The 20,517-nt window shown below is 46.3% G+C and overlaps 1 protein-coding gene across 1 annotated transcript in view; it reads left to right on the top strand.

The window, feature by feature from the left end:
* Positions 1 to 20,517, top strand: part of Vit (vitrin) — an 89,437-nt gene that overhangs the window by 23,835 nt on the left and 45,085 nt on the right. The window contains exons 4-6 of the mRNA XM_032908603.1: positions 5,361 to 5,517; positions 11,935 to 12,068; positions 16,407 to 16,484. Of these exons, the coding sequence (XP_032764494.1) occupies positions 5,361 to 5,517; positions 11,935 to 12,068; positions 16,407 to 16,484 (369 nt within the window). The remainder of the gene's footprint in view (positions 1 to 5,360; positions 5,518 to 11,934; positions 12,069 to 16,406; positions 16,485 to 20,517) is intronic.

Below are 20,517 nucleotides of genomic sequence, written 5' to 3'. Positions count from 1 at the left end.
GTCCAATAAAGTGAGGCCCGGTGTTAAAACTTACCGTGCATGAGCTCTTTTATGTCGTAGTAATTCTTCCTCATTAGCAGCCACGGAGCGAGCTTACGAAGGCTTTCCCTAATGAGTAAGGAATTTGTCCAGGCAGTAGCGTGGTTTTTCCGGGATTACCGAAAGATGAGCGGTGAACGAGGAGCTTACGTGCGCTCTGGTTTGACCTGCCACACGCCTGACTCACTGCGCACCGTACCTGTCGAAGCCTACGTTAGCAGCGCAGGCAGGAGGCCCATACACGGCACAACATTGCAGCTCTCTCGCTAAAGACTTTTGTTTTGCTTTGCTTTTGTGATAGGGTCTCCCTGTGTGGTTTAGGGTCTCCCTGTGTGGTTTAGGCTGGCCCCTCGCGTATGATCTTCTCATCCCTGCCTCCTGAGCGCTGGGGTTCCGGGTGTGCACTCCCATGCCAGGCTTCCTCCACTAAGGCAGAAGTCGCGCATTAAAATACTGGCTCAGACCATCAGTTTTCTGTCCTGAAACGGGATGTCTTTGATCATACTGGTAATATACAGGCCTCATAAACCGTGTGAAGCAGCGGTTCTCGCCCTGTGGGTTACGACCCCTTGGGAGTTCATACCAGATATTGTGTATGTCAGATTTTTATATTATGGTTTGTAACAATAGCAAAATTACAATTACGAAGTAGCAACAAAATAATTTTATGGTTAGGGGTCAGGACAGCATGAGGTACTGCATTTAAAGGGTTGAAACAGCAGGTAGGTTGAGAACCACTGATGGAAAGGAACCTGACAGCAATACCCACTCGGTTTGCACTCGGTCCTCTTTTCCCCTCGAAGGTTCCTCGGGCCTCTGGGAAGGAATTCTCAGCTGGCACTGAGATGCTATGGTACGGAAGTGATGGTGGCTATAGAAATCAAGGTAGCCGTTAGGACCCATCAGAAGGAGCTGGGGAGAAAGGGACCACAGAAGCAGAGTGTGTGGCCAGGCCTGCTTCAAACCCATTAAAGAAAATTAAAAGAATAATTTTCAAAAGACGCCTTCCCCAGATGCTGCCACTGAAGCATCTCTGGACCTCGGCAACTTTGCCCAGACCTGGGTGCTTTCCACCCCGTGTCTCCCTGGCTTCCCCTACCAGCAAGGAGGAAGAGGCTTTGTCTTGCCTTTTTTTTAAAAGACCTATTTATTTATTATATATAAGTACACTGTAGCTGTCTTCAGACACACCAGAAGGGGGCATCAGATCCCATTACAGATGGTTGTGAGCCACCAGGTGGTTGCTGGGATTTGAACTCAGGACCTCTGGGAGAGCAGTCAGTGCTCTTAACCACTGAGCCACCTCTCCAGCCCCTGCTGCTGCTGCTGCTGCTGCTGCTTCTTCTTCTTCTTCTTCTTCTTCTTCTTCTTCTTCTTCTTCTTCTTCTTCTTCTTCTTCTTCTTCTTCTTCTTCTTCTTCTTCTTCTTCTTCTTCTTCTTCTTCTTCTTCTTCTTCTCCTTCTCCTTCTCCTCCTCCTCCTCCTCCTCCTCCTCCTCCTCCTCCTCCTCCTTCCTCTCCTTCTTCTTCTTCATGTTCTTGTGAAGAAGCCTTTCTAGAACGTGTAAGTAACGCCGTGGGGTTACCTGCAGAGCAGGCCATCCTCAATGGCTGATGCTCCCTCACGTCTGAGCAGATGCTGCCGAGTTTGCCTCGTTAGACTTTTTCCCTTTGAAGAAGTCTATGTCACGTAGTTTGTAGAGAGTAAGAAAGTATAAAAACAATGTAAATACTGCATTGTGAGGGTAAAACTCACTCACAACGCAGATAAGGCATCTCATCTGTCCCCACGTTCAGACGGGGAGGACTCACTGATGGTTACAAGAAAACAGATCTCTGCACGAACTCGGAGAAAACTATGAAGAAATTAAAAAAAAAAAAAAAAAAAACCATGATGTTCATCTACCCAAAGAATTGCTGTCAGAAAAATACAAAATGACATGCTTTTTTCCTGGCTGGACACTGACTACACTTTCCAATGATCTTGGCGATTACTCTTGGCAAGATTTAATTAGCTCGCTTCTCTGGCTTAATTTTCTGTATACATTTAACGACTGTTTGACCTTTAGCCACACTTCGCCATTGCCCCTTGTTTCTGAGCAGCGTATGAGCACCTGCTCCTCATTTGTTTCCTCCTCTGGGACAAAATGACTTCAGCCACCCACTTCCTAATCAGGTTCTACACAGACAAGACAGTGTGTTTGAAATACTTCCTAGGCAAGAGAGAGAGAGAGAGAGAGAGAGAGAGAGAGAGAGAGAGAGAGAGAGAGAGAGAGAGAGAGAGAACAACGCAAATGTACCTCCAAGAAAAACTTGCTTAGTAGGATGCAAATATGCCTCCACAGGGCATTTCCCTTTGTGTTCTGAGCTACAGATTTCACGTAAGATCCTGTAGCGTGTACCGTGTGCACCCTGAACACTCATCCGATAACTTTCTAGATTTAGCTTCACTTATTCCCTTCCAGCAGATCCAAAACTCTCAGTGCATCGAGGAGTCATCAAAATGTAATCCCCGACCCACAGGGTTTGCTATTTCCTATCTCAGATAACGAAGGCCAAGAAGCCGGCTCTTGTCTTCACATCTGAGGGAGGAGATGTATTTGGGGGTAATCCGTGGAGGGGATGGGGGTTGTACACCTCCTTTATAGCCAGGGACCCAGCGACTAGCTAATCTGAGAAGAGATAAGCTGCCATCTTCTGTCCCCAAATTGCCTTTTAAAAACCGTACACTCGAAAACTCAAAATAGTAAGTGAGCCTTTGGCTATCAGAGTGTAAAGGAACAAAAGGTTCAAAAGACGTGACTTTGGTTGGGAGGATGGAACTAAAAGTTTTAAGCACAGAGCTCCCGTTCTTAACGGAGACCACAAATTGCTTAAGCCTGTGATCAAACTCAACCCTGGCTCCCAGGAGGAGCGCCGAGCTGGCCTAGCCCTGAGTGGCAAAGCTTATGGGAGGGGCGTGTGGGGAAAAGGCAGGGGCTCAACTTCCGTTCTCTCTCTCTCTCTCCGGCTTGAATGAAATGTAACTGCTCATTCCGTTGCATTAGGGTTAAGGGGAGGGGGGAGCGCTTACTTTTGGATACAGCTGGAAACCATTAACAACTCCATGAGCATCTCTGTAACTCAGAGGGTGGGTGGCCTGGCCAAGCTCCTGGATCTCTGAGTGTAATCACCAACTCTTAGCACCGGGAGGGGTTTAATTTCCACCTCCCACCCAGGGCAGAAACCCCTTACAACTGTTCTGTTTGCACACGTCCACCAAAGGCCGGTTCATCGCTTCCTGTGAACAGCCCACTCTTACCAGGGAAGCATCAATTCCTAGAAAGTTCTTGGCAAATTTACCTCCATAGAAAGTTTACCGTTCCAGTTCAGCCCTCCAGGGTCACAACGGTGCTGCTCGTAGAGACAAAGGACCCCTTGCCTCTGAGTTTTTCCTTCTAGTGGCTAAATGACCCTTTCCTGTCAGTCCTGACTCACATAGAGTGTTTTCCAGCTTCTGTCTGAACATGCCCGTGCCGAACTTGTGTTTATGTTTTTTAGAATCTTGTTTGGAATCTTTCTGAAGAGCTGGTCCCCACACTGAACACATTCCCAGCTACGGAGTCACCTGAGGCAGGCTCGTGTGTTGTTTATTTGTGACAGAGTCTGACTGGGTAGCCTTGGCTGGCCTGGAACTTGTTATGAAGAACATGGTGGTCATAAGGACCCACTTGCCTCTGCCTCCTGACTAAAGGAGTGGGGGTCAACACAGCACACCTTCAGGGCCAGCTTCTTAAACTCCCACTCACAAACCTTTGGGGTGAGAAATTTACATGCCACTTGAGTATACAGATGTATAAAATATATAAATAATAGACTTACTAATATTCATAAAAATTATCTTAGGACCATTCTTTGGTATTCATATAACTATCATTTGTAAAAGAGGGAAGCAGATTTACATGCTAATGAGAGGGATAAGCTTATTTGCTTTTTACACTTAAAGAATTTAGTCATATCTAAATATTTGATACAGTAGAGAACCTTCAGTATTTTGCAGAGTTGATCAACATTTGAATTTTAAATCATCCATACTGAGAGCTCTGTTTCATGTAAACATGCAATAATACAGTGGCTTGGAGAGATGAGGTGACAATCAAGGGCCCCAGCCGCTCAATCATGAGGATCTGAGTTTGATTCCCAGCACCTACGCTGAGTGTCTCACAGTCACCTCTAACTCCAACTGCGAGGGATCTAATACCCTCTTCTGACATTTGAAAACATGTGTGAGTACACACATGTGTAGACATGTGATTGTGTGCATGCACATATAAATCAGATAAAATTTTTATCTATTTATGTTCTTTCTCTCTTTCGGTTTTTTGAGAGAATATCTCACTGTGTAAACCAGATTAGTCTTAAACTCACCTAAGTGTGCAATGCACAGCTTAGGGAACTGTCGCTTGTTGGGGGGGGGCGCTTTCTTTTTTGAGGGAGGAAAATCTTAGCAGAGGGGAAACATCCTTTTCAGACATTGCTGGCAGAATATGTTTTTCACCTTATCCTCAGGCAAGCTTTCTGCTCCAGAAAGCCTGTCTGTAGCTGTGACTAAGAGAAAGAGGGCAGGAGACAAGAACAGATGCACTCCCCTGGGTGCTCAATGAGAGGACCAATCTTTTCAGGCATAGAAGCAAGAGACCGGTCCTATGGTGACTCAACATCTGGGCCAAAGAAATCCTCTGGGGGACCAAAACAAAAAGGTGGCTTTGAATATAACTTCCTCCGTTCAAACATCTTCTGTGTCTCCCCACATCCTGCACAGAACACAAGTGCTCAATTCCCCTGAGCCTGGCCCAGCCTAGCCTCTTCGCTCCCCCTTCTCGGCCTATGAGGCCACGGATTCTCAGTTTTCTGGGGCTCACCAGCCCAGCATCAGCCCGTTTGCCTTCCCTGCTTCCCTTGGAAGCCTTCTCTTCCTGTCACAATCCCAGAGCATCTGTAATCCCCTCCTTCTGGTGATTCCAGATCACATCTTGAGCCTTTTCTCAGAATTATTTCCAATAAATTTTCCAAACAAGAACAGAAGTCAGCAAATATATATATATATATATATATATATATATATATATATACCTTTTAGCATATTAAATGCAATGGACATCATCGTTCTTTTGGTCTGAGGAATGTCCCTGCTACGTCTTTACCCTCATTATATGGAAGGGACACAGGGCCAATTCAGATTCAGACTTTTACAGATTAAGTAAATGAGTACGACCCGGGCAGTGTCACTTCATATGTAAACTTACACAGCGGGGGTAATTTTGACCTCATTCTGTATTCCCAGCTGTGCCTCAGATCAACTGTGATGTCAAAGCTGGAAAAATCATCAATCCTGAGTTCATGGTGAAATGTCCAGCGGGTTGCCAAGACCCCAAATACCATGTTTACGGCACTGGCGTCTACGCGTCTTACTCCAGCGTGTGTGGTGCCGCAGTTCACAGGTGGGTGGCTATGACCTCTTCAGCACCCAGGGATCAAAGCACTTTGGGGAAACTTCTGGCGCAGGGTTGCCGTAATTAGCAAGCAAAAAAAAAAAAATGTACAAATCCAGTTGAGCCTTCTGCATTCCATTTGCAAATTTACCCCAGAAGTCATGCGTGACCCTGTGTCTCCTAGCACTCTTACAAAAACTGACTTGCACCCCCACCATCTTTCATTTTATACTTTATTGTTTTCTTAAAGATTGCAAATAAAAGGGCAAAAATCGCAGCAAAATTAACTGGATCCCCAAACTTTACCGTTGTGTGAGCAACCGTTCAGCAAGAACAGACATTTGGAATGGAAGCTGTGAAGTTTCATACTGAAGAGGAAGGCAGGGTGGGAGGGAGGGAGAGAGGGAAAGAAAGAGAGAGAAGCTGTGAAGTTTCACTATAGACCACATATCCCCCACCCAAAATGAAACTTCATATTCTGAATCCAGCCAACAATATCTGGACACGTGGGTCCAGCATGACATGTAGAGAAGAAAACAAGAAAGGCTAAATGTTAGCGTTTGAGGAAGAATCGAGTGCAGAGAAGAAACGTTGAGTCATGGAAAGGAACACAAAGCAAGCGTTCTTCCCCCTTCCAAAGTGGGAATTGTAGTGACAAAGTGGGAATTGTAGTCCTTCATGATCATGGCAAAGAAAATAAAGTTCTTGATCCTTTGGAACACTTTTTTTTTTCTATGTGCTGCAAGAAAATGTTAGGAATGACCAGGAGTTTGGAGGGGGAAATATCTCTCAGAACTCTGGTGATGGACCAGAGACTAAAAGGGGTGGCTTTGGAGGAGGACTACGAGAGACGTGATGTGCTTTGAACTCAGTCACAGCTCAAATGGAAAATGGCAAAGCAACCTTCACAGAATCCTCAGACCGCTCTTCCTCAGGTTGAGAACCAAGCACAGGGAAATGTGTGCTCATTTAGTATCTTTGGTGATCAAGTTAACGCGCATATGACAAACACTTCCCCCAATGCCATACTCACTCACCACAACAATTCCCCCTTTCAAGTATCTATTGTTATTAGACATATTAGACATATCTTCAAGATAAAGACACAGCCAGCGATGGTTGTGAGAAGCTGTAATCCAGCATTTGGGAGGCAGAAGAATGTGGAGTCCTAGGTTATCTTAACTGCATAGAATCCAAGGCTAGCCTGAGCTACATGAGACCCTGTCTTCAAAAACAGAAACAAACACACACAGAGTAAGACAGCAGGCGGATATAGTCTGCATAGCTCTTCAGAAGCTACATTATCAAGCATCAGAGTAAGGTATTGTCACCCAGATCTAGCCACATATCAGGCTCAAACTACTGCTGGCATAGCCTTGGATACCGGGGCCGGATGCTAGATAATGTTTGAATTATCTGGCTCCTTGTATCTTTTTCTTTTCTTTGCACAAGTTAATCAGCAGTTGTGTGGAGTGAGAGGAGAGGAGAGGTATCTCCGTAAAATAGAGACACCCAGGGGAGCCATGGGAGACTAGCTACTTTGAAGGTAGCTAGTTTGTACACTCTGAAATTTGGAGGAAGCAAACAGAAAGCAAAGACAACAATGAAACACTGTTCGTGAGAGGTAGTTTAAGAATTACCAGTAGACTGTATTAAACGTCTCTCCTTTGTCTGTAATGATCGGAGGGAATGAGGTGGAGCAGTACGGGCAACCACTGAGCTGTTGTTTTTCTTAAGTGGAACAGACCTCGGGAGTAAATTTGACCTCACCACTGATGCCGTCCAAATGACAGCAAGTAACCTTTTGATGCTCTAATTCTTTCCTGCCAGCTTTGTTTCAGTCCTTCATTCCGACACTACTGCTAGGATTCCCATTTGTCAGAAAAGGAATCTGGCGTGATTGGCTGATCCATGCAAAAGGGAGAGGGAAGATTAAGGAAATATGAGTCCTTGTCGGGCTAACTACCTTGAAAGGAAGGAAGGGAGAGAGGGAAGGAAGGAGGAGGAAGGCAGGGAGGGAAGGAGGGAGAGAGGGAAAGAAAGAAAGAGAAGATGGAAGGAAACAGGGAGAGAGGGAAAGAGAAGAAAGGAGGAAGAGAGGGAGAAGAGGAGGGAGAGAGAAAAAGAGAAAGAAAGAAAGAAAGAAAGAAAGAAAGAAAGAAAGAAAGAAAGAAAGAAAGAAAGAAAGAAGGAGAAGGAGTAAGGGAAGGAAGGAAAGAAGTAAGGAGGGAAGGAAGGAACAAAGGAAGGAAGGAGGTAAAAAAAAAAAGAAAAAGGAAAGGAAAAGTTAATATAATTCCTAGCCACCAGCACAGTGAAGATCAGAGCTCCTCTGTGTCCCTGACTTTTTTAGCCCAGAGCCCCAGGTCACTTGTTTATGTAAGAACTAGAGGGCTCAGCGCTACTCCATGTGTGGACTGAGGGAGGTGTATGAATTCTTTGCAGAAGTCTTGGCCAGAAAAGGCTTTAAGAAGAATGGACACATGCCTAAAGAGAAAACTGAGGAGGGTGTTCAGAGGAACAGGGCTCTGCAAGCCCGTGTGCAGGGTGGGATGTACGTCAGTGTAGAGAATACAGATGAGGCAGAAACAAGACTCACTGCTTGTTTTTGAGCCACCGAAGGCTTCTGTGGCTTCCTTGGACCAGTGTCTGGAGAGCAGAAGCCATTCAGAAAGAGGTCTCACTGTTCATCCGGAGGCTGAATAGAGGTCTGAAGGGACAAGTGGGAATTTGGGATGCTATTAGCTTTATTTTCCACACACAGAGAGAATCTGTTTTTCAGGAAGCAGGATTTGAGAGATGCCATGAAGAGAGAGTGCCCTGGGGACGTCAGTCCCTAACCTGCCAGAGTCTCCCACAGTCAGAACAGAGGATGGGCAAGAACAGACTTGGGTTCAAAACGCAGGTTAATTAAAGGAGTTAATACTCATACACCATATCATATACAGACGTTTTCTCATGAGATATCTGTTCTTTCAAAACAAAGGGAAATTTGTCACATTGAGACATCATATCTGGGCTCAGTCTCATCTTAAAATGACCATTCATTCATTCATTCATTCATTCATTTGGGAAATACACACCATGTCCTGTGTGTGGAACCCAGAAGACAATTTTGGGGAGTTCTGCCCTTTCACCTTATTGAGCCAGGGTCTTCCTTGGTTCTGCCATTCTGCATGCTTCAGGCTAGCTGACCTGTGAGCTACTTTGAAGGTCACTCACTCTGCAGTCTCTGCCTCCTACCAGCTCTCAGTAGAAGTCCTCATTACAAATGCACCAACTTCACACAGTTTTTCCTTACATGGATTCTGGGGTCTATCTCAGGCCATCCGGCTTGGTTGGTGTCGGAAATAACGTCAGAGCCAAAAGATCGCACAAACAAAGCAAAGCTGTTCTCTTTGTAAAGAGGGTGTAACTGGAGCCCAAACAGAGCTAGTTACACACTGGGGACAACACGCCTCCGGTATTTTCTTCCTGACGTGTCTTGTCCTATCCCACCCATGAAGCCTGACTTTGCATGATTGGCTAATCCGTGCAAAGGGGTTAGGGAATGCTCTTGAAATGTGAGTCCTTGCTGGGATAACTACCTAGGAAGGAAGGAAAGAAGGAAGGAAGGAAGGAAGGAAGGAAGGAAGGAAGGAAGGAAGGAAGGAAGGAAGGATTAACCCAAATATGTAAAGACAGAGAGGCAAGCACGTGGGGGAGAGAGAGAGAGAGAGAGAGAGAGAGAGAGAGAGAGAGAGAGAGAGAGAGATCCTTAGATGGATCAATGAAGAGACATGTTTGTACAAGGCTCTCTTCCTGGAGATTTCTAAATGTGCCCGGAGGTCACTCTGAGCAGCTGACATTCAACAGCTGGTTCAGTGGTTTACTGGACCTAAGTTTATCTCCAGACCCCGGGCACCAGGGTCAGGAAGGAGGTAAACTTCAAGGCCATGCACATGTCTATGCACAGTCTAGTGATAAATTCTCCACAAAGGCAACAGAGAGGAGACAGGTCTCATTAGTGTGTTTCCACATATAGACACTCTTAAGATGACTGACCTCAAGTCCCCAATGTCAAGTCCATGGGGTCGTGGAATGCTGCAAGGTTGACAACTGACTCCCAAAGCTGCTGTAAGAACTCTCTGCCCCAACCCACCGATACGTATCCTTACACAGAAAAACAAAATGGTGTCCTTCCCATAGGGATTTTTCTAGGAGCCGTAGAGATGGCTCACTGGCTAAGAACCCTGGTTGCTCTTCCAAAAGACCCATGTTTGGTTTCCAGCACCCACAGAGGGGCTCACAAACATTTGTAACTCCAGTACCCTTTTCTGGCCTTTGTGGGCACCAGTCATACATGTGCACATATGTGCATGCAGGCAAAATACCTACACACATTAAAATAACTTTTTAAATCTGTTTTCAAAAATAATTTTCTGTTATTTATTTAAGAAACCAAATTAATTCCAGAAATCTTTCGAGGTAGTACAAGACAGTAAACCAAAAGTCTAAGAGAGCCTCAGAAGCAAGATGGCGTCAGGCTTTCTGTGTGGTGATAGAGGGGCCCAGAGAAGAGACCAGCACAATGTAAGCCACTCGAATGGAACGGCGAGGTTGGTCAGCAGACAGAGCCTAGCCAGACCCCATGGTGGAACAGGGACGTCTACAGAGAGTGACAAGAAAGTGGACAGGGAGGTATTTATGCTTGTGAGCCCTAAGTACCACAACCAACAGGGCCGAACCCATGGTTTGAGATCAGTGAGAGCTGCCTACATTCAAAGCATTAGTTACAAAACCTTGGGTGATTCACTCTTGAAGCCAGGAAAAACAACATTCCCTCCACCCCACCCGGTGACTCTGGGGTTGCTGGGAGGGCACACTGAGACTTGAGTGCGGTGGTTTGAAAGCCATTAAGTGTTTTTACCCGTCAAATGCTATCATCACTTTGTCCAAGGCCTTTGGGAATCTGAGTGTTGAAAGTTGTTGAGTCAGTGTGGAGTTGGGAGGGCAAGGAAATGGCAGCCTTGCCCCTGCAGGGAGGGGCCCAAGGCCTTGTACTCTTTATTCCTATGCCATAAAATAGAGATACCCAGAGGAGCCATGGGGGACTCTGGAGCAAGGTAATGACACTGTGAACAAAGGTGGTACTTAGGGCCTGGGGTGGGCCGTCCCTAGACATCAGGGTGTAAAACCTGATTAAAAAAAAAATCCTAGAAATTAAGGAATCATTTTCAATAGTCAGGGGATCCTTTTCCACTCTCTCTTTCTCCTCCTCTTCCTCTTTCTCCTCCTCTTACTCATCTTTCTCCTCCTTTTCCTTTTATTCTTCCTCATCTTCTTCCTCCTCTTCCTCTTCCTCCTCCTCCTTTTTCTCTTCTTCCTCTTTCTCTTCCTCTGTCTCCTCCTCTCTCTCCTCCTTTTCTTCCTCCTCTTCCTCCTTTTTCTCTTCTTCCTTTCTCCTCCTCTTCCTCTTCCTCTTCTTCCACTTTCTCCCCCTCCTCTTCCTCCTCCTTCTTCCTTCTTCCCCTCCTTTCTCCTTTCCTTTTTTTTCTTACTGCAGTGCTAAGAATGGAGCCCAGGGCCTCAGACATCCTAAGCAGACCTCCTCACACTGAGCTATGTCCCCAGCTCTGAGTATGTTTTTCAAATGAGTTTAATTTAGCTGCATATTTTCCTTCTCTGGCCCTAAATCAAAGAACCATGTACTTTTTTAACAATCTTATCCTGCTCCTAACGTGACTGAATTCATCCTGTGATATCCCAAAGCCAAATAAGAAATTCTCTGATACAAAGTTTTCATTTTAAACGACTCGTGGGAAACTTGATCTAGTGGTGCATGCCATAGTCCTAGGTACCCCAGAGGCTGAGACAGAGGTGGCTTGAGTTCAGGAGTCCAAAGCCAACCGGAGCAGCCTGGCGAGACCTACAAATACAAAAGCTACAAGAGAAAACAAAGTCATTAGTAAGCCAAGCATGGAGAGAGAAACAAGAGGATTGGGAGTTCAAGACCAGCTTGGTTTACATAGCGAGCTTTGAGGCTAGCCTGGACTACAACAACGACGACAACTAAAGGAGGAAAATAAAAGTATAGCCCATCTTTGGGTTTGTTTGTTTGTTGAGACAGAGTTTCTCTGTGTAGCCCTGGCTGTCCTAGAACTCACTCTGTAGACTAGGTTGACCTTGAACTCACAGAGGTCCAACTGTCTCTGCCTCTCGAGTGCTGGGATTAAAGGTGTGTGCCACCATGCTCAGCAGAAATACCGTGTGCGGGATTGATTGTGAATCGGAGTAAACGTTCCCTTAGCCTCGCTGCTTTCCAGGGTCTGAGTAAAGACCGAGACTGGTTGGTGTGCTCTTGTCCAGCCATAGTTCTGTATTTCCGTCAGTCTAAGTTTTTTGTGGGTTTTTTGTTGTCATTGTTTGTTTGTTTTCCTTTCATAGCGGTGTGCTGGATAATTCAGGAGGGAAGATACTTGTTCGGAAAGTTGCTGGGCAGTCCTTTTACAAAGGAAGCTACTCGAACGGAGTTCAGTCTTTATCCTTACCCAGGTGGAGAGAGTCCTTCGTCGTCTCAGGTTTGTCACACCCTGAGGTCACCGCTGAGGATACCGGCATCCGAGGTGACACCAGGATGAAATGCGATCTTTCGGTTGCTGCTGTTACTTTTGGCTTATGGCCTACTCATTTCAGAAATATATCAAGCACTATTCTAAAAATTAGAATTATGAAACTGGTTATAATTACTTGAAAACTATTACCAAGTCAAACCTGGAAACGCTAGACACATCAGTCGTTCGTGTTAACTGCATCTCAGCTGCCTGCAAGTCCAAGCAAACTTGGAGTAAAGTGAATTACATCTAACAAGTTGGGTTTTTTTTTTTAAACACTAATCCTTCAGGAGAGCCAAGTGTACTCCACACTAGACTCTCGAGCTGTCTAGGAGATGGACAGATGGAAGCAGAGGTTTGGAGGGACATTGAGCCTCAGTTCTATTTCAGATTACTTTGAATTTTTGTTCAATTAATTGCTTACTACTTATTTTATGTATATGAATATTTTGCTCGCATATGGTGCATGTGCACCGTGTGCGTGTCTAGCGCCTAGGGAGGCCAGAGAAGGATATCAGAACCACTGGAACTGGAGTCGTGGGCAGCTGTGCGCCATCATGTGGATACTAGGAACGCACCTCAGGTCCTCTGCAAGATCAGCAAATGCTCCTAACCTCTAAGGCATTGCTCCAGCCCCTCAACTCGAATATTTTGAAAAGGATAGATTACATGGCCCAATCTCCCTGGCGTCATGGTACACTGGCCTTGTCAAAGGGCTATACTGCCAGTTTCTTTAATTGATGCTGATAGCAAATTTGATTTCTTGGCTTGTATAATATATATCCCCAGGGCCAAGATATGTATATTTAATTAGCAAGCAGAGTGATTCTTGTGTAACTTATTACCCTGTTACATTACCTCAGCAGTTCTAACACCCATTGCCCATCCTGCTTCACAAATAAGGCATTAGCCTGTAGTTCTCCAGGATCCCCTCGGGGTGTCAGATCTGCAGTTTGTATAAGTGTCTTGTGTACAGTGTCTGCGTGACCTCTGCACATCCTCTCCAAGTACTGTGTCGTCTCTAGGTTCACGCAGCTAACACCGTGGACGCTGTGAGTAGCTATTCCACTCTACTGCTCAGGCAATAATGACAAGAAAAGAGTCACAGGCAAGCTCCATGCAGCTACAAATTGTTTCCAAGTATTTTAATTGCAGATTAGTTGAATCACAAATTTGGATACTACAGAAACCAAGGCAAGCTGGAACTGCAAAATTATAATTTTCCTAATTATGTCATTCCTTCCACATTAGTGGCTAGCGTCTCTCCCCCAACACCCCCACACGATGTTGTTTTTAATGCAGACTATGGGCTCATTCAGGGTTCTTTCTTTTAAATATACTATGTTATTATCTACCAGAGCCGACAAATCATTATTTTTTTTTATTTCATATCTCCTGAGATTGGGCAGAGCAAACTGTTCCTTGTGCCACATTTGAAATGGAGCACAAGATAATGTCCTACACTCACCTTACCCTTCCGTCGCCCAGGACCCCAGTCTCCTATTTTCTCTGACCTCCCAGAAAGATTGAATGCGATTGGATTATTCTAAGGAGGAATCCCCGACCCCCACCCCGTGTAAGGAGAAAGGTCTTCTGACCTTCATTAGGCACCTCAGGCTCCAAACCCCCGTTATTTCCTCCGTCCATCGAAATTGACAAAAGTGAAAACAGACCTTTCAAGGTTCTTCTCCAATTGGACGAGCTCTGAGCCCGTTGCATCACAAATGAGCTTGGTTTCTTTGTCAGATCAGGGAAGGAACCAACCACAGGGTAAGTCGTAACAAAGCCTTGTAACCAAGAGACCAAAGGACAACGGCAGTGCCTGGTTGAGCAGAGAGAAAGACAACCTCCACATAAGAGTTGTGCCTAAGCGAAAGTTTTCAAACTTACAACTCGGCCTGCTCTCCAGGCATCGCAGCAGGGCTTTGAAGAAAGCCTTTATTCCCAGAAATGAGAGACAATGCGTGTTGGGGGTTTCGATGTTATTTGCCCTTCGTTTTTGCAATAAAAATCAGCTTAATAGGTTGATTCTCTATAAATCTCAACTTCCTCTGCCCCCTCATTCTACCTTGTGACATTTAACAGAGGAGGACGGTGGCCAAAGATAATAAGCACTTGTGCTTGCACAGTAAGGAGGAGACCTCTTTCAAATGGATGGAGGGAGGGCACTGTCTGCATACGGTTGTAGCCAAGGATGCCGAGTAATTCAGAAGTTCGCAACCAACAAACATGACTAGATTGGGTCAGAACCCTCCTCAGAAGGCTCGGGTGCTGGCGCAACCTTTCTCTAGGGTTTTATTTCTAATTTTTATAGGTCACTATGCTTCTTTAATTAATCTACTTTGGGGATCTGGGAGCTGTCAGGGAGAGGTGAGGTGTGTGGCTCTGGTCTGCACCATCCTGGGACAGTGTAGGTTTGTGAGAGGTCACAGCAGGTCCCCTCATACCTCGCCGCTGTTTTTGATCCACATTTCAGACAGCTGAGCTGGTGCTCATTTGGCTTCTGAACAGAAACACAAAGAACTACCTAACTTTAGTCATAAGACTAGGAAAACCGTGGATACCTCTGTCTCCCTCTCTGTGAACTCCGTGTGGCCCACAGCCAGGAGTCCCTCATGAGGTCCACACAGCCTCAACCCGGGTCTGCTCAGAGCAGGCCCCAACATGGCTGAAGACTTAGCAATGACCCATTCCGCCCCCCAGATGATTTTAATGCAGTGGTGTAAGACGCATCCGTAAGCCAGGGTGTTTGCCCCGTCTTTGCCTTTGAGTGGAACTCACAGGTGATGTCTGAATAAGCGTATGCGTCTTTGTGGGCACTTGCGGCTCCAAATACGTTTTCATTTCATTTTTCATTTCTGTAACTTTCTGGAGGCCACATCATTATTTATATTTTCTCAATAAAAAATAAATAGAGTCTTGAAGGTTATAGCAGCTAATTAAAAGTAAAAATGAGGACTTGGGTGTAGTTCAGTGGTATAGCCCTCACCTAGCATGCACAAAGTCATGGGCTTGCTTCCTGGAACCATCAAAAAGAGAAAGAAAAAGGAAAATAGAAATAGAAACCCAGTTTTTCTTAGGCTCAGGTGCTCCCTGAGACCTCCCAATCTTTGTGCAGTAGGATAACTGTCATATTCCCGGGTTGTCCTCCGTCCCCCTCACTCCATTCTTCTCACGACACCACCCCTACCATTCTCCTCCAGTACTTCCTAGTGTTGAGAGATTAATGCTTTCATATAAATGATAGCAAGTGATACTGCCCACAACTAGAGCACGGGGATCGCAGCAAGGGGCGAAGCACTGAGCTATCCCTCGTGGGGCTGGAGAGAAGCATCCAGTGGTTAAGAGCACTTGACGCTCTGGCAAAAGACTGGGTTCCAAGCACGCTAGTAAGGGGGCTCATTAATGCCTATGGCTTTAGCACGATGAGATCCAAAACCTTTGCCTGGCCTCCACACACGCACGTGCACACGCACAGAGGAAGTCTTTAAAGATATTTCTTTGTATCATAACTACATGAGACACTGCTCATGGCCCTGAGATCTTCACAGCTATGCACAGACAAATGAACTTGTCGCGGGTCAGGGAGGAGACCATCTGCATTCTGCTGACACTTTCGATTTAACCGTAGAACAAGGTCCAGTGTTGGCATCACTTGGAAATTAGATGGTTTCACAGGAAATAGCCTTCCGGAGCCATTTTAGTCATCCCAGGACTGATGACTATTTACTACTCTGCCGATCCACCTCTGGTCTTCTATTGTGTCCTTGTTAGACAAGACTTGCATGCCTTGCATCTAGCGTCTTGACCACCGATGGTTACGTTCAAGGAGGACCTATACAAAACTGCTTTCCAGCTTAGGTGATGCCCGGGATTTCAAATGGGTCCCACGGGGTCAAGGTAGTGAGAGGTAGCTATCCAGCCACGGACAGCCAGTCCAAGACCTAAAAGGAACTTAAGTGGAATGTTCCCATCCATCTACTGTTGCAATTGAACATCCAAAGCCATGTGGGTGAAAACCACTTAGCTTACATGTCACCTCTTGGGGAGCAAAATAAGAAACTCTGAGTCATGGGGACTTTATTGCTTCCGTTCTATTATTAATAAAAGCACATGCTCCGCAGGAAAACAAAATGCCACTTGACTTTCTTATTGCGATCGACAACTCCATGCAAGGGCAACAGATGCTATGGAACTCAAGAGAGATAAATTAGAGATAATCCACTTGCCGTCACCGAGAGATTTGAAAACCCACCTCAGAAATAAATTTCGTTCTTTTTCTTTTTTCTTTTTTTTCTTTTGCAGAGAGTAAGCCCCAAAAGGGAGTAACCTATCCATCAACTCTTACATATTCGTCACCCAAAACTGCAGCGGCTAACGCAGGCAAGTGTTCGCGTGTTATTTCATCCGAGCCGAGCACGTAAGCACGGCGTCGCGCACTAGACGATGATATGGAAATTAACATCTTACCCAGCCAAGCTCTGCTGACCTCCATGATGCTTTAATCAATGCCAGGAACCTGGCACCCAAATCAATGTGACCAGACAGCCGTGGCTTGGGACTGGAATGTGGTTTCTGTTGTTGTTGTCATTCTCACAGTTCGATATTGTGTCTGCATCTGTGTCATTTCCATTCGGAATGACTGCGGCCTTGAATTTTATTGCTTTGTTACTTTAGACCGTGATCAGACCTTATGCCTAGAAACGATTCCTGGCAACTCAAAGGGAAAAGGCTGCCTCTCCTTGGCGGTAAAGCAGAGGGCAGGAAGGAGAGAGGATGATGGGCCTTATCCACTAACAGCAAGCGATGACTCCGGGTCAGTGCAAAATGCACGTCTCTGGGCCTTAGCCAAGCCAGCCTCCTCGGGAAGGCAGAGACTAAGAAATTGCTCTTCCTGAGTTTCTGTACTAAATCCAGAACAGTGCCCTCCATGGTGCTCTTTTGAGAGGTGCTTTGATTTCTCACATAGTTTCTGTCTCATAGAACTCGGCGTTCCAGAAACATGGCAGAGAGTGGACTTGGTTCACATCCTGCTCGTGGTTGTAGGCTGGACCTGGCTCTGGAATTTCAAGAGCTGGCGTTTCTTGACTATTTCCTGTGTGCGAGGCACTGTGACAGGATCTTTCCCAGGTTGTTTTTTAATCCCGATTCTAGTCGGCGCAAATTACTACCAATATACCCCGTTCTCAGCCCTAAGGCACAGTTTTGCAGACAACGCAGTTTAGAGAAAGTTGTGTAAATTTCTGGTGACACACAGCAAGGGGGTAGCAAAGGTCGAGAGTCAAACGCAGACAGTGCGGCTCCAAACACCAGTCAGTCGCTAAACTACAACTGACGAGCCTTCCCGAGCACACCGGAGGTCGCCAGTCTTCCAGCTTGCCACCGCCCCACCTATACCTCCAGTGACATTTCGGTCACAGATGTGATCCTGACAGATTTATTGAGTCGCAAGCACAGGTTCTGTCCCCGTTCCTCACAGTGGGATGATAGCTTAAGAACCAGATCTGAGGTAAGCCCCATCTTCTTTCAGTGAGGACACAAGGAAGGAGTGACGAAGCTTCCAGATAGTCTCTGCTTCGTCCAAGTTTACCACCTCTTCTCCTATGGTGATTTCTGAGTGGGTGAACTGTGTAGATAACTGGTTTCTGCTTATCGAGTCGACTCTCCTCCGGTCTCTGCCCCTTTCTGCCATTCCTGGCAAACCATCCCAGGAACCAGCAGTCCCTGCACTCAGAACCCTGGGCTTCTTTCTCTCTGGACTGCGCTGAGGCCTGAGTTGCTCTGAGGTGAGGTTATCCTCTTTCTCCCTCTGCCTGGAGCTGTAAAGAGTCTTTGGACCAGGATGTGCTAATGGCACTGATGACCACAGAGATCTCGAGTGTAGAGAAAGTTGTCATAGCCAGGTAAGCCCCTGACTTCAGATACGTGTCAAGACTCTCTCCCTTTTTACTCTGAGGGGAGAGTGCTTCTAGACTTCCAGAATATTCTCCTAGTACCTCTGCAAAATCCTCTCCAAGGGGTCCAGGGTGTGCCTGTGACTGCTCTACCTCATGAAGACTGTCAGGAAACGGGTCGGCCATCTTTACCTGTTCTTTAGGCTTGGAGACGCAGAAAGGAAGGCAGCACTCTCTCACCTAAACGCCCACACACAGTATGGCTCCTGGCCCCTCCTATTTATTTTTCTTCTTCCTTTTCTTCTGTTCACTGCTTGGGGAGACTTGGGTCTGCTGACTGCACAGATCAACCTATGGGAAGCTCAGGGACAAAGTCCCTGGTATAGCAAGCATTGTTCAGGTCCTTCCGGCTTCAGCCCTTACTCCAAACCAAAAAAGGGGTAGGGCCACACACAATGTCCGGTGAGCACAGCTCTGAATTCCTAAACTGCCAGAGCCTGAGGCAGAGAAAGGCAGTATCTTCTGTGTTTCAGATCAAGGAGCTCACCAAAGAAGCCTTTAGCGATTTGCCCAAGGGTGTGACTGATCGTAACTGGTTCCTTAGAGACTGGTGGGTTGCAGCATCCTAAAGCAGGTAACAGTTGTAAAGAGAGAGCAGGGAGTCCGTACAGGTAAGAGACGCTGCCTTGGCTTTTGGAACCCATGTGGTTTCAAGGCCCGGGTATTAGAGGCCTGTCCAAAGCTCCCCTTATCCACACCAGCCCTGGCCAAGCCGAATTGTCTCCACACAGCAAAGCCTTATCTATATGCCTAGGTAGCATCTTTGATGTAGCACAGTGAGTGCCCCCTACTTCCATTTAAGTCTATAAAGTATGCAAAAGCCACAGTGTTAAAACACAACCATCGCTGTTGTCACCTCTCCCCATTATCATACCGCCTCCACCTCCTGGGCCCTATCACCAGGTCTTATTGTCTGTTCCTTATTTCACGCTTGTCCGCATCTCGAAGAGCACATTTCTTCTTCGCCCATCCATTCTCTCACAGGTACCGAGTACCTTCTGTGTGCCAGGCCCAAGCTAAATGACGTTTGTGCCCATATCAATGGCATGTATTCAAAAGGATGTGCCCACACGGGGACGAGTCTTACTAATTTAAATAAAATATCCCAGTGAGAACTGTGAAAGAGTAGCCTCATTGGTAAGTATAAAAAAAAAATTCCTTTAGTGGGCAAAACAGAAAAGAGGTGGATTCAAGGCCATCTGTGGCTCAGGTCTCAGCATGCGGCATAAAACGCTTACTAGGCTCGCAGAGAATAAGTTAACAGGTAAATCAGGTTACGATGACCCCCAAAAGCATAGCCAAGGTCTTCGGTGGCAAATTATCTCACTTGAACCCTGGAAGGTGTCTGGTTTGCCTAGCAGGGCTCACGCTGGGGACTGATATTACCTGGAATGTAAAGGCTGTCTCTCCCAGGCAGTTAGCAACCATTAACTGGGCAGCTGCTACTTGGCCACTGCCTCCATTTTCTCTGATCGAAGAAATAAAAACGGGTAAGTGTTGATTTGCATAAATGCTCGAAAAAACTGGGGATTCACATTCCTGGTGTCAAAGAAGGCTGAGGAAAGCTGCTACACAGAAAGTGCCAGGAAAGCACCCACCTGCCTCCCCTTGGCTGTTTGCTAAGCCCTGCCCTAGAGGAGGTGAGACTGGTTTTACCATTAAGTTTCACTTCCCAGGCAACTCCTGCCTTACTGCCTGTATGCACCACAACACACACACAAACACACACAGGCACACACACACACACACACAAACACACACAGGCACACACAAACACACACATACGTACACACAGCACGCACACAGGCACACATACACACATTCACACAAGCACGCACACACACCTACATACACACAAGCACACAGGCACACACACCTACATACACACAAGCACACAGGCACACACACCTACATACACACAAGCACACAGGCACACACACCCACACACACACACACAGGCACACACACACACATACACACACACACACACACACACACACACACACACACACATACGCACACACACACACACACACACACACACACGCACACACACACACACACACACACACAAACACACACACACACACACACACAAGCACACACACAGGCACGCACACACACACACACACACACACACACACACACACACACACACACACGCTGTCACCACCACTGACAGTAAGCCTTGGTGAGATCACCACAGACCTTGAGCTGCATTCGGAATCCTCAAGTGACCAAGGTCCACCTTTTACTTTCTTCCCTTTTGGTGGACAGAGAGTGTGGGTTTGGAGTCAGCCGGCCTCGAGTTCAAACCTTGTCTCTACTTCTGCTCATCCTTGCAAGTGGGGATGCTTCTTGGCCTCTTGAAAAGCCTGTCCCTTAGCTTAACATAGGAATATTTGTGTCCACTTCCAGGAAGGAAATCTTCACCAGGAATGTTTACATAAAAATCCTCTCCA

This window comes from Rattus rattus, chromosome 7 (assembly GCF_011064425.1).
Source record: "Rattus rattus isolate New Zealand chromosome 7, Rrattus_CSIRO_v1, whole genome shotgun sequence".
Taxonomy (NCBI): Eukaryota; Metazoa; Chordata; class Mammalia; order Rodentia; family Muridae; genus Rattus; species Rattus rattus.
Note: the sequence above shows the minus strand (reverse complement) of the source record. Positions and strands in the feature narration are given on the sequence as shown.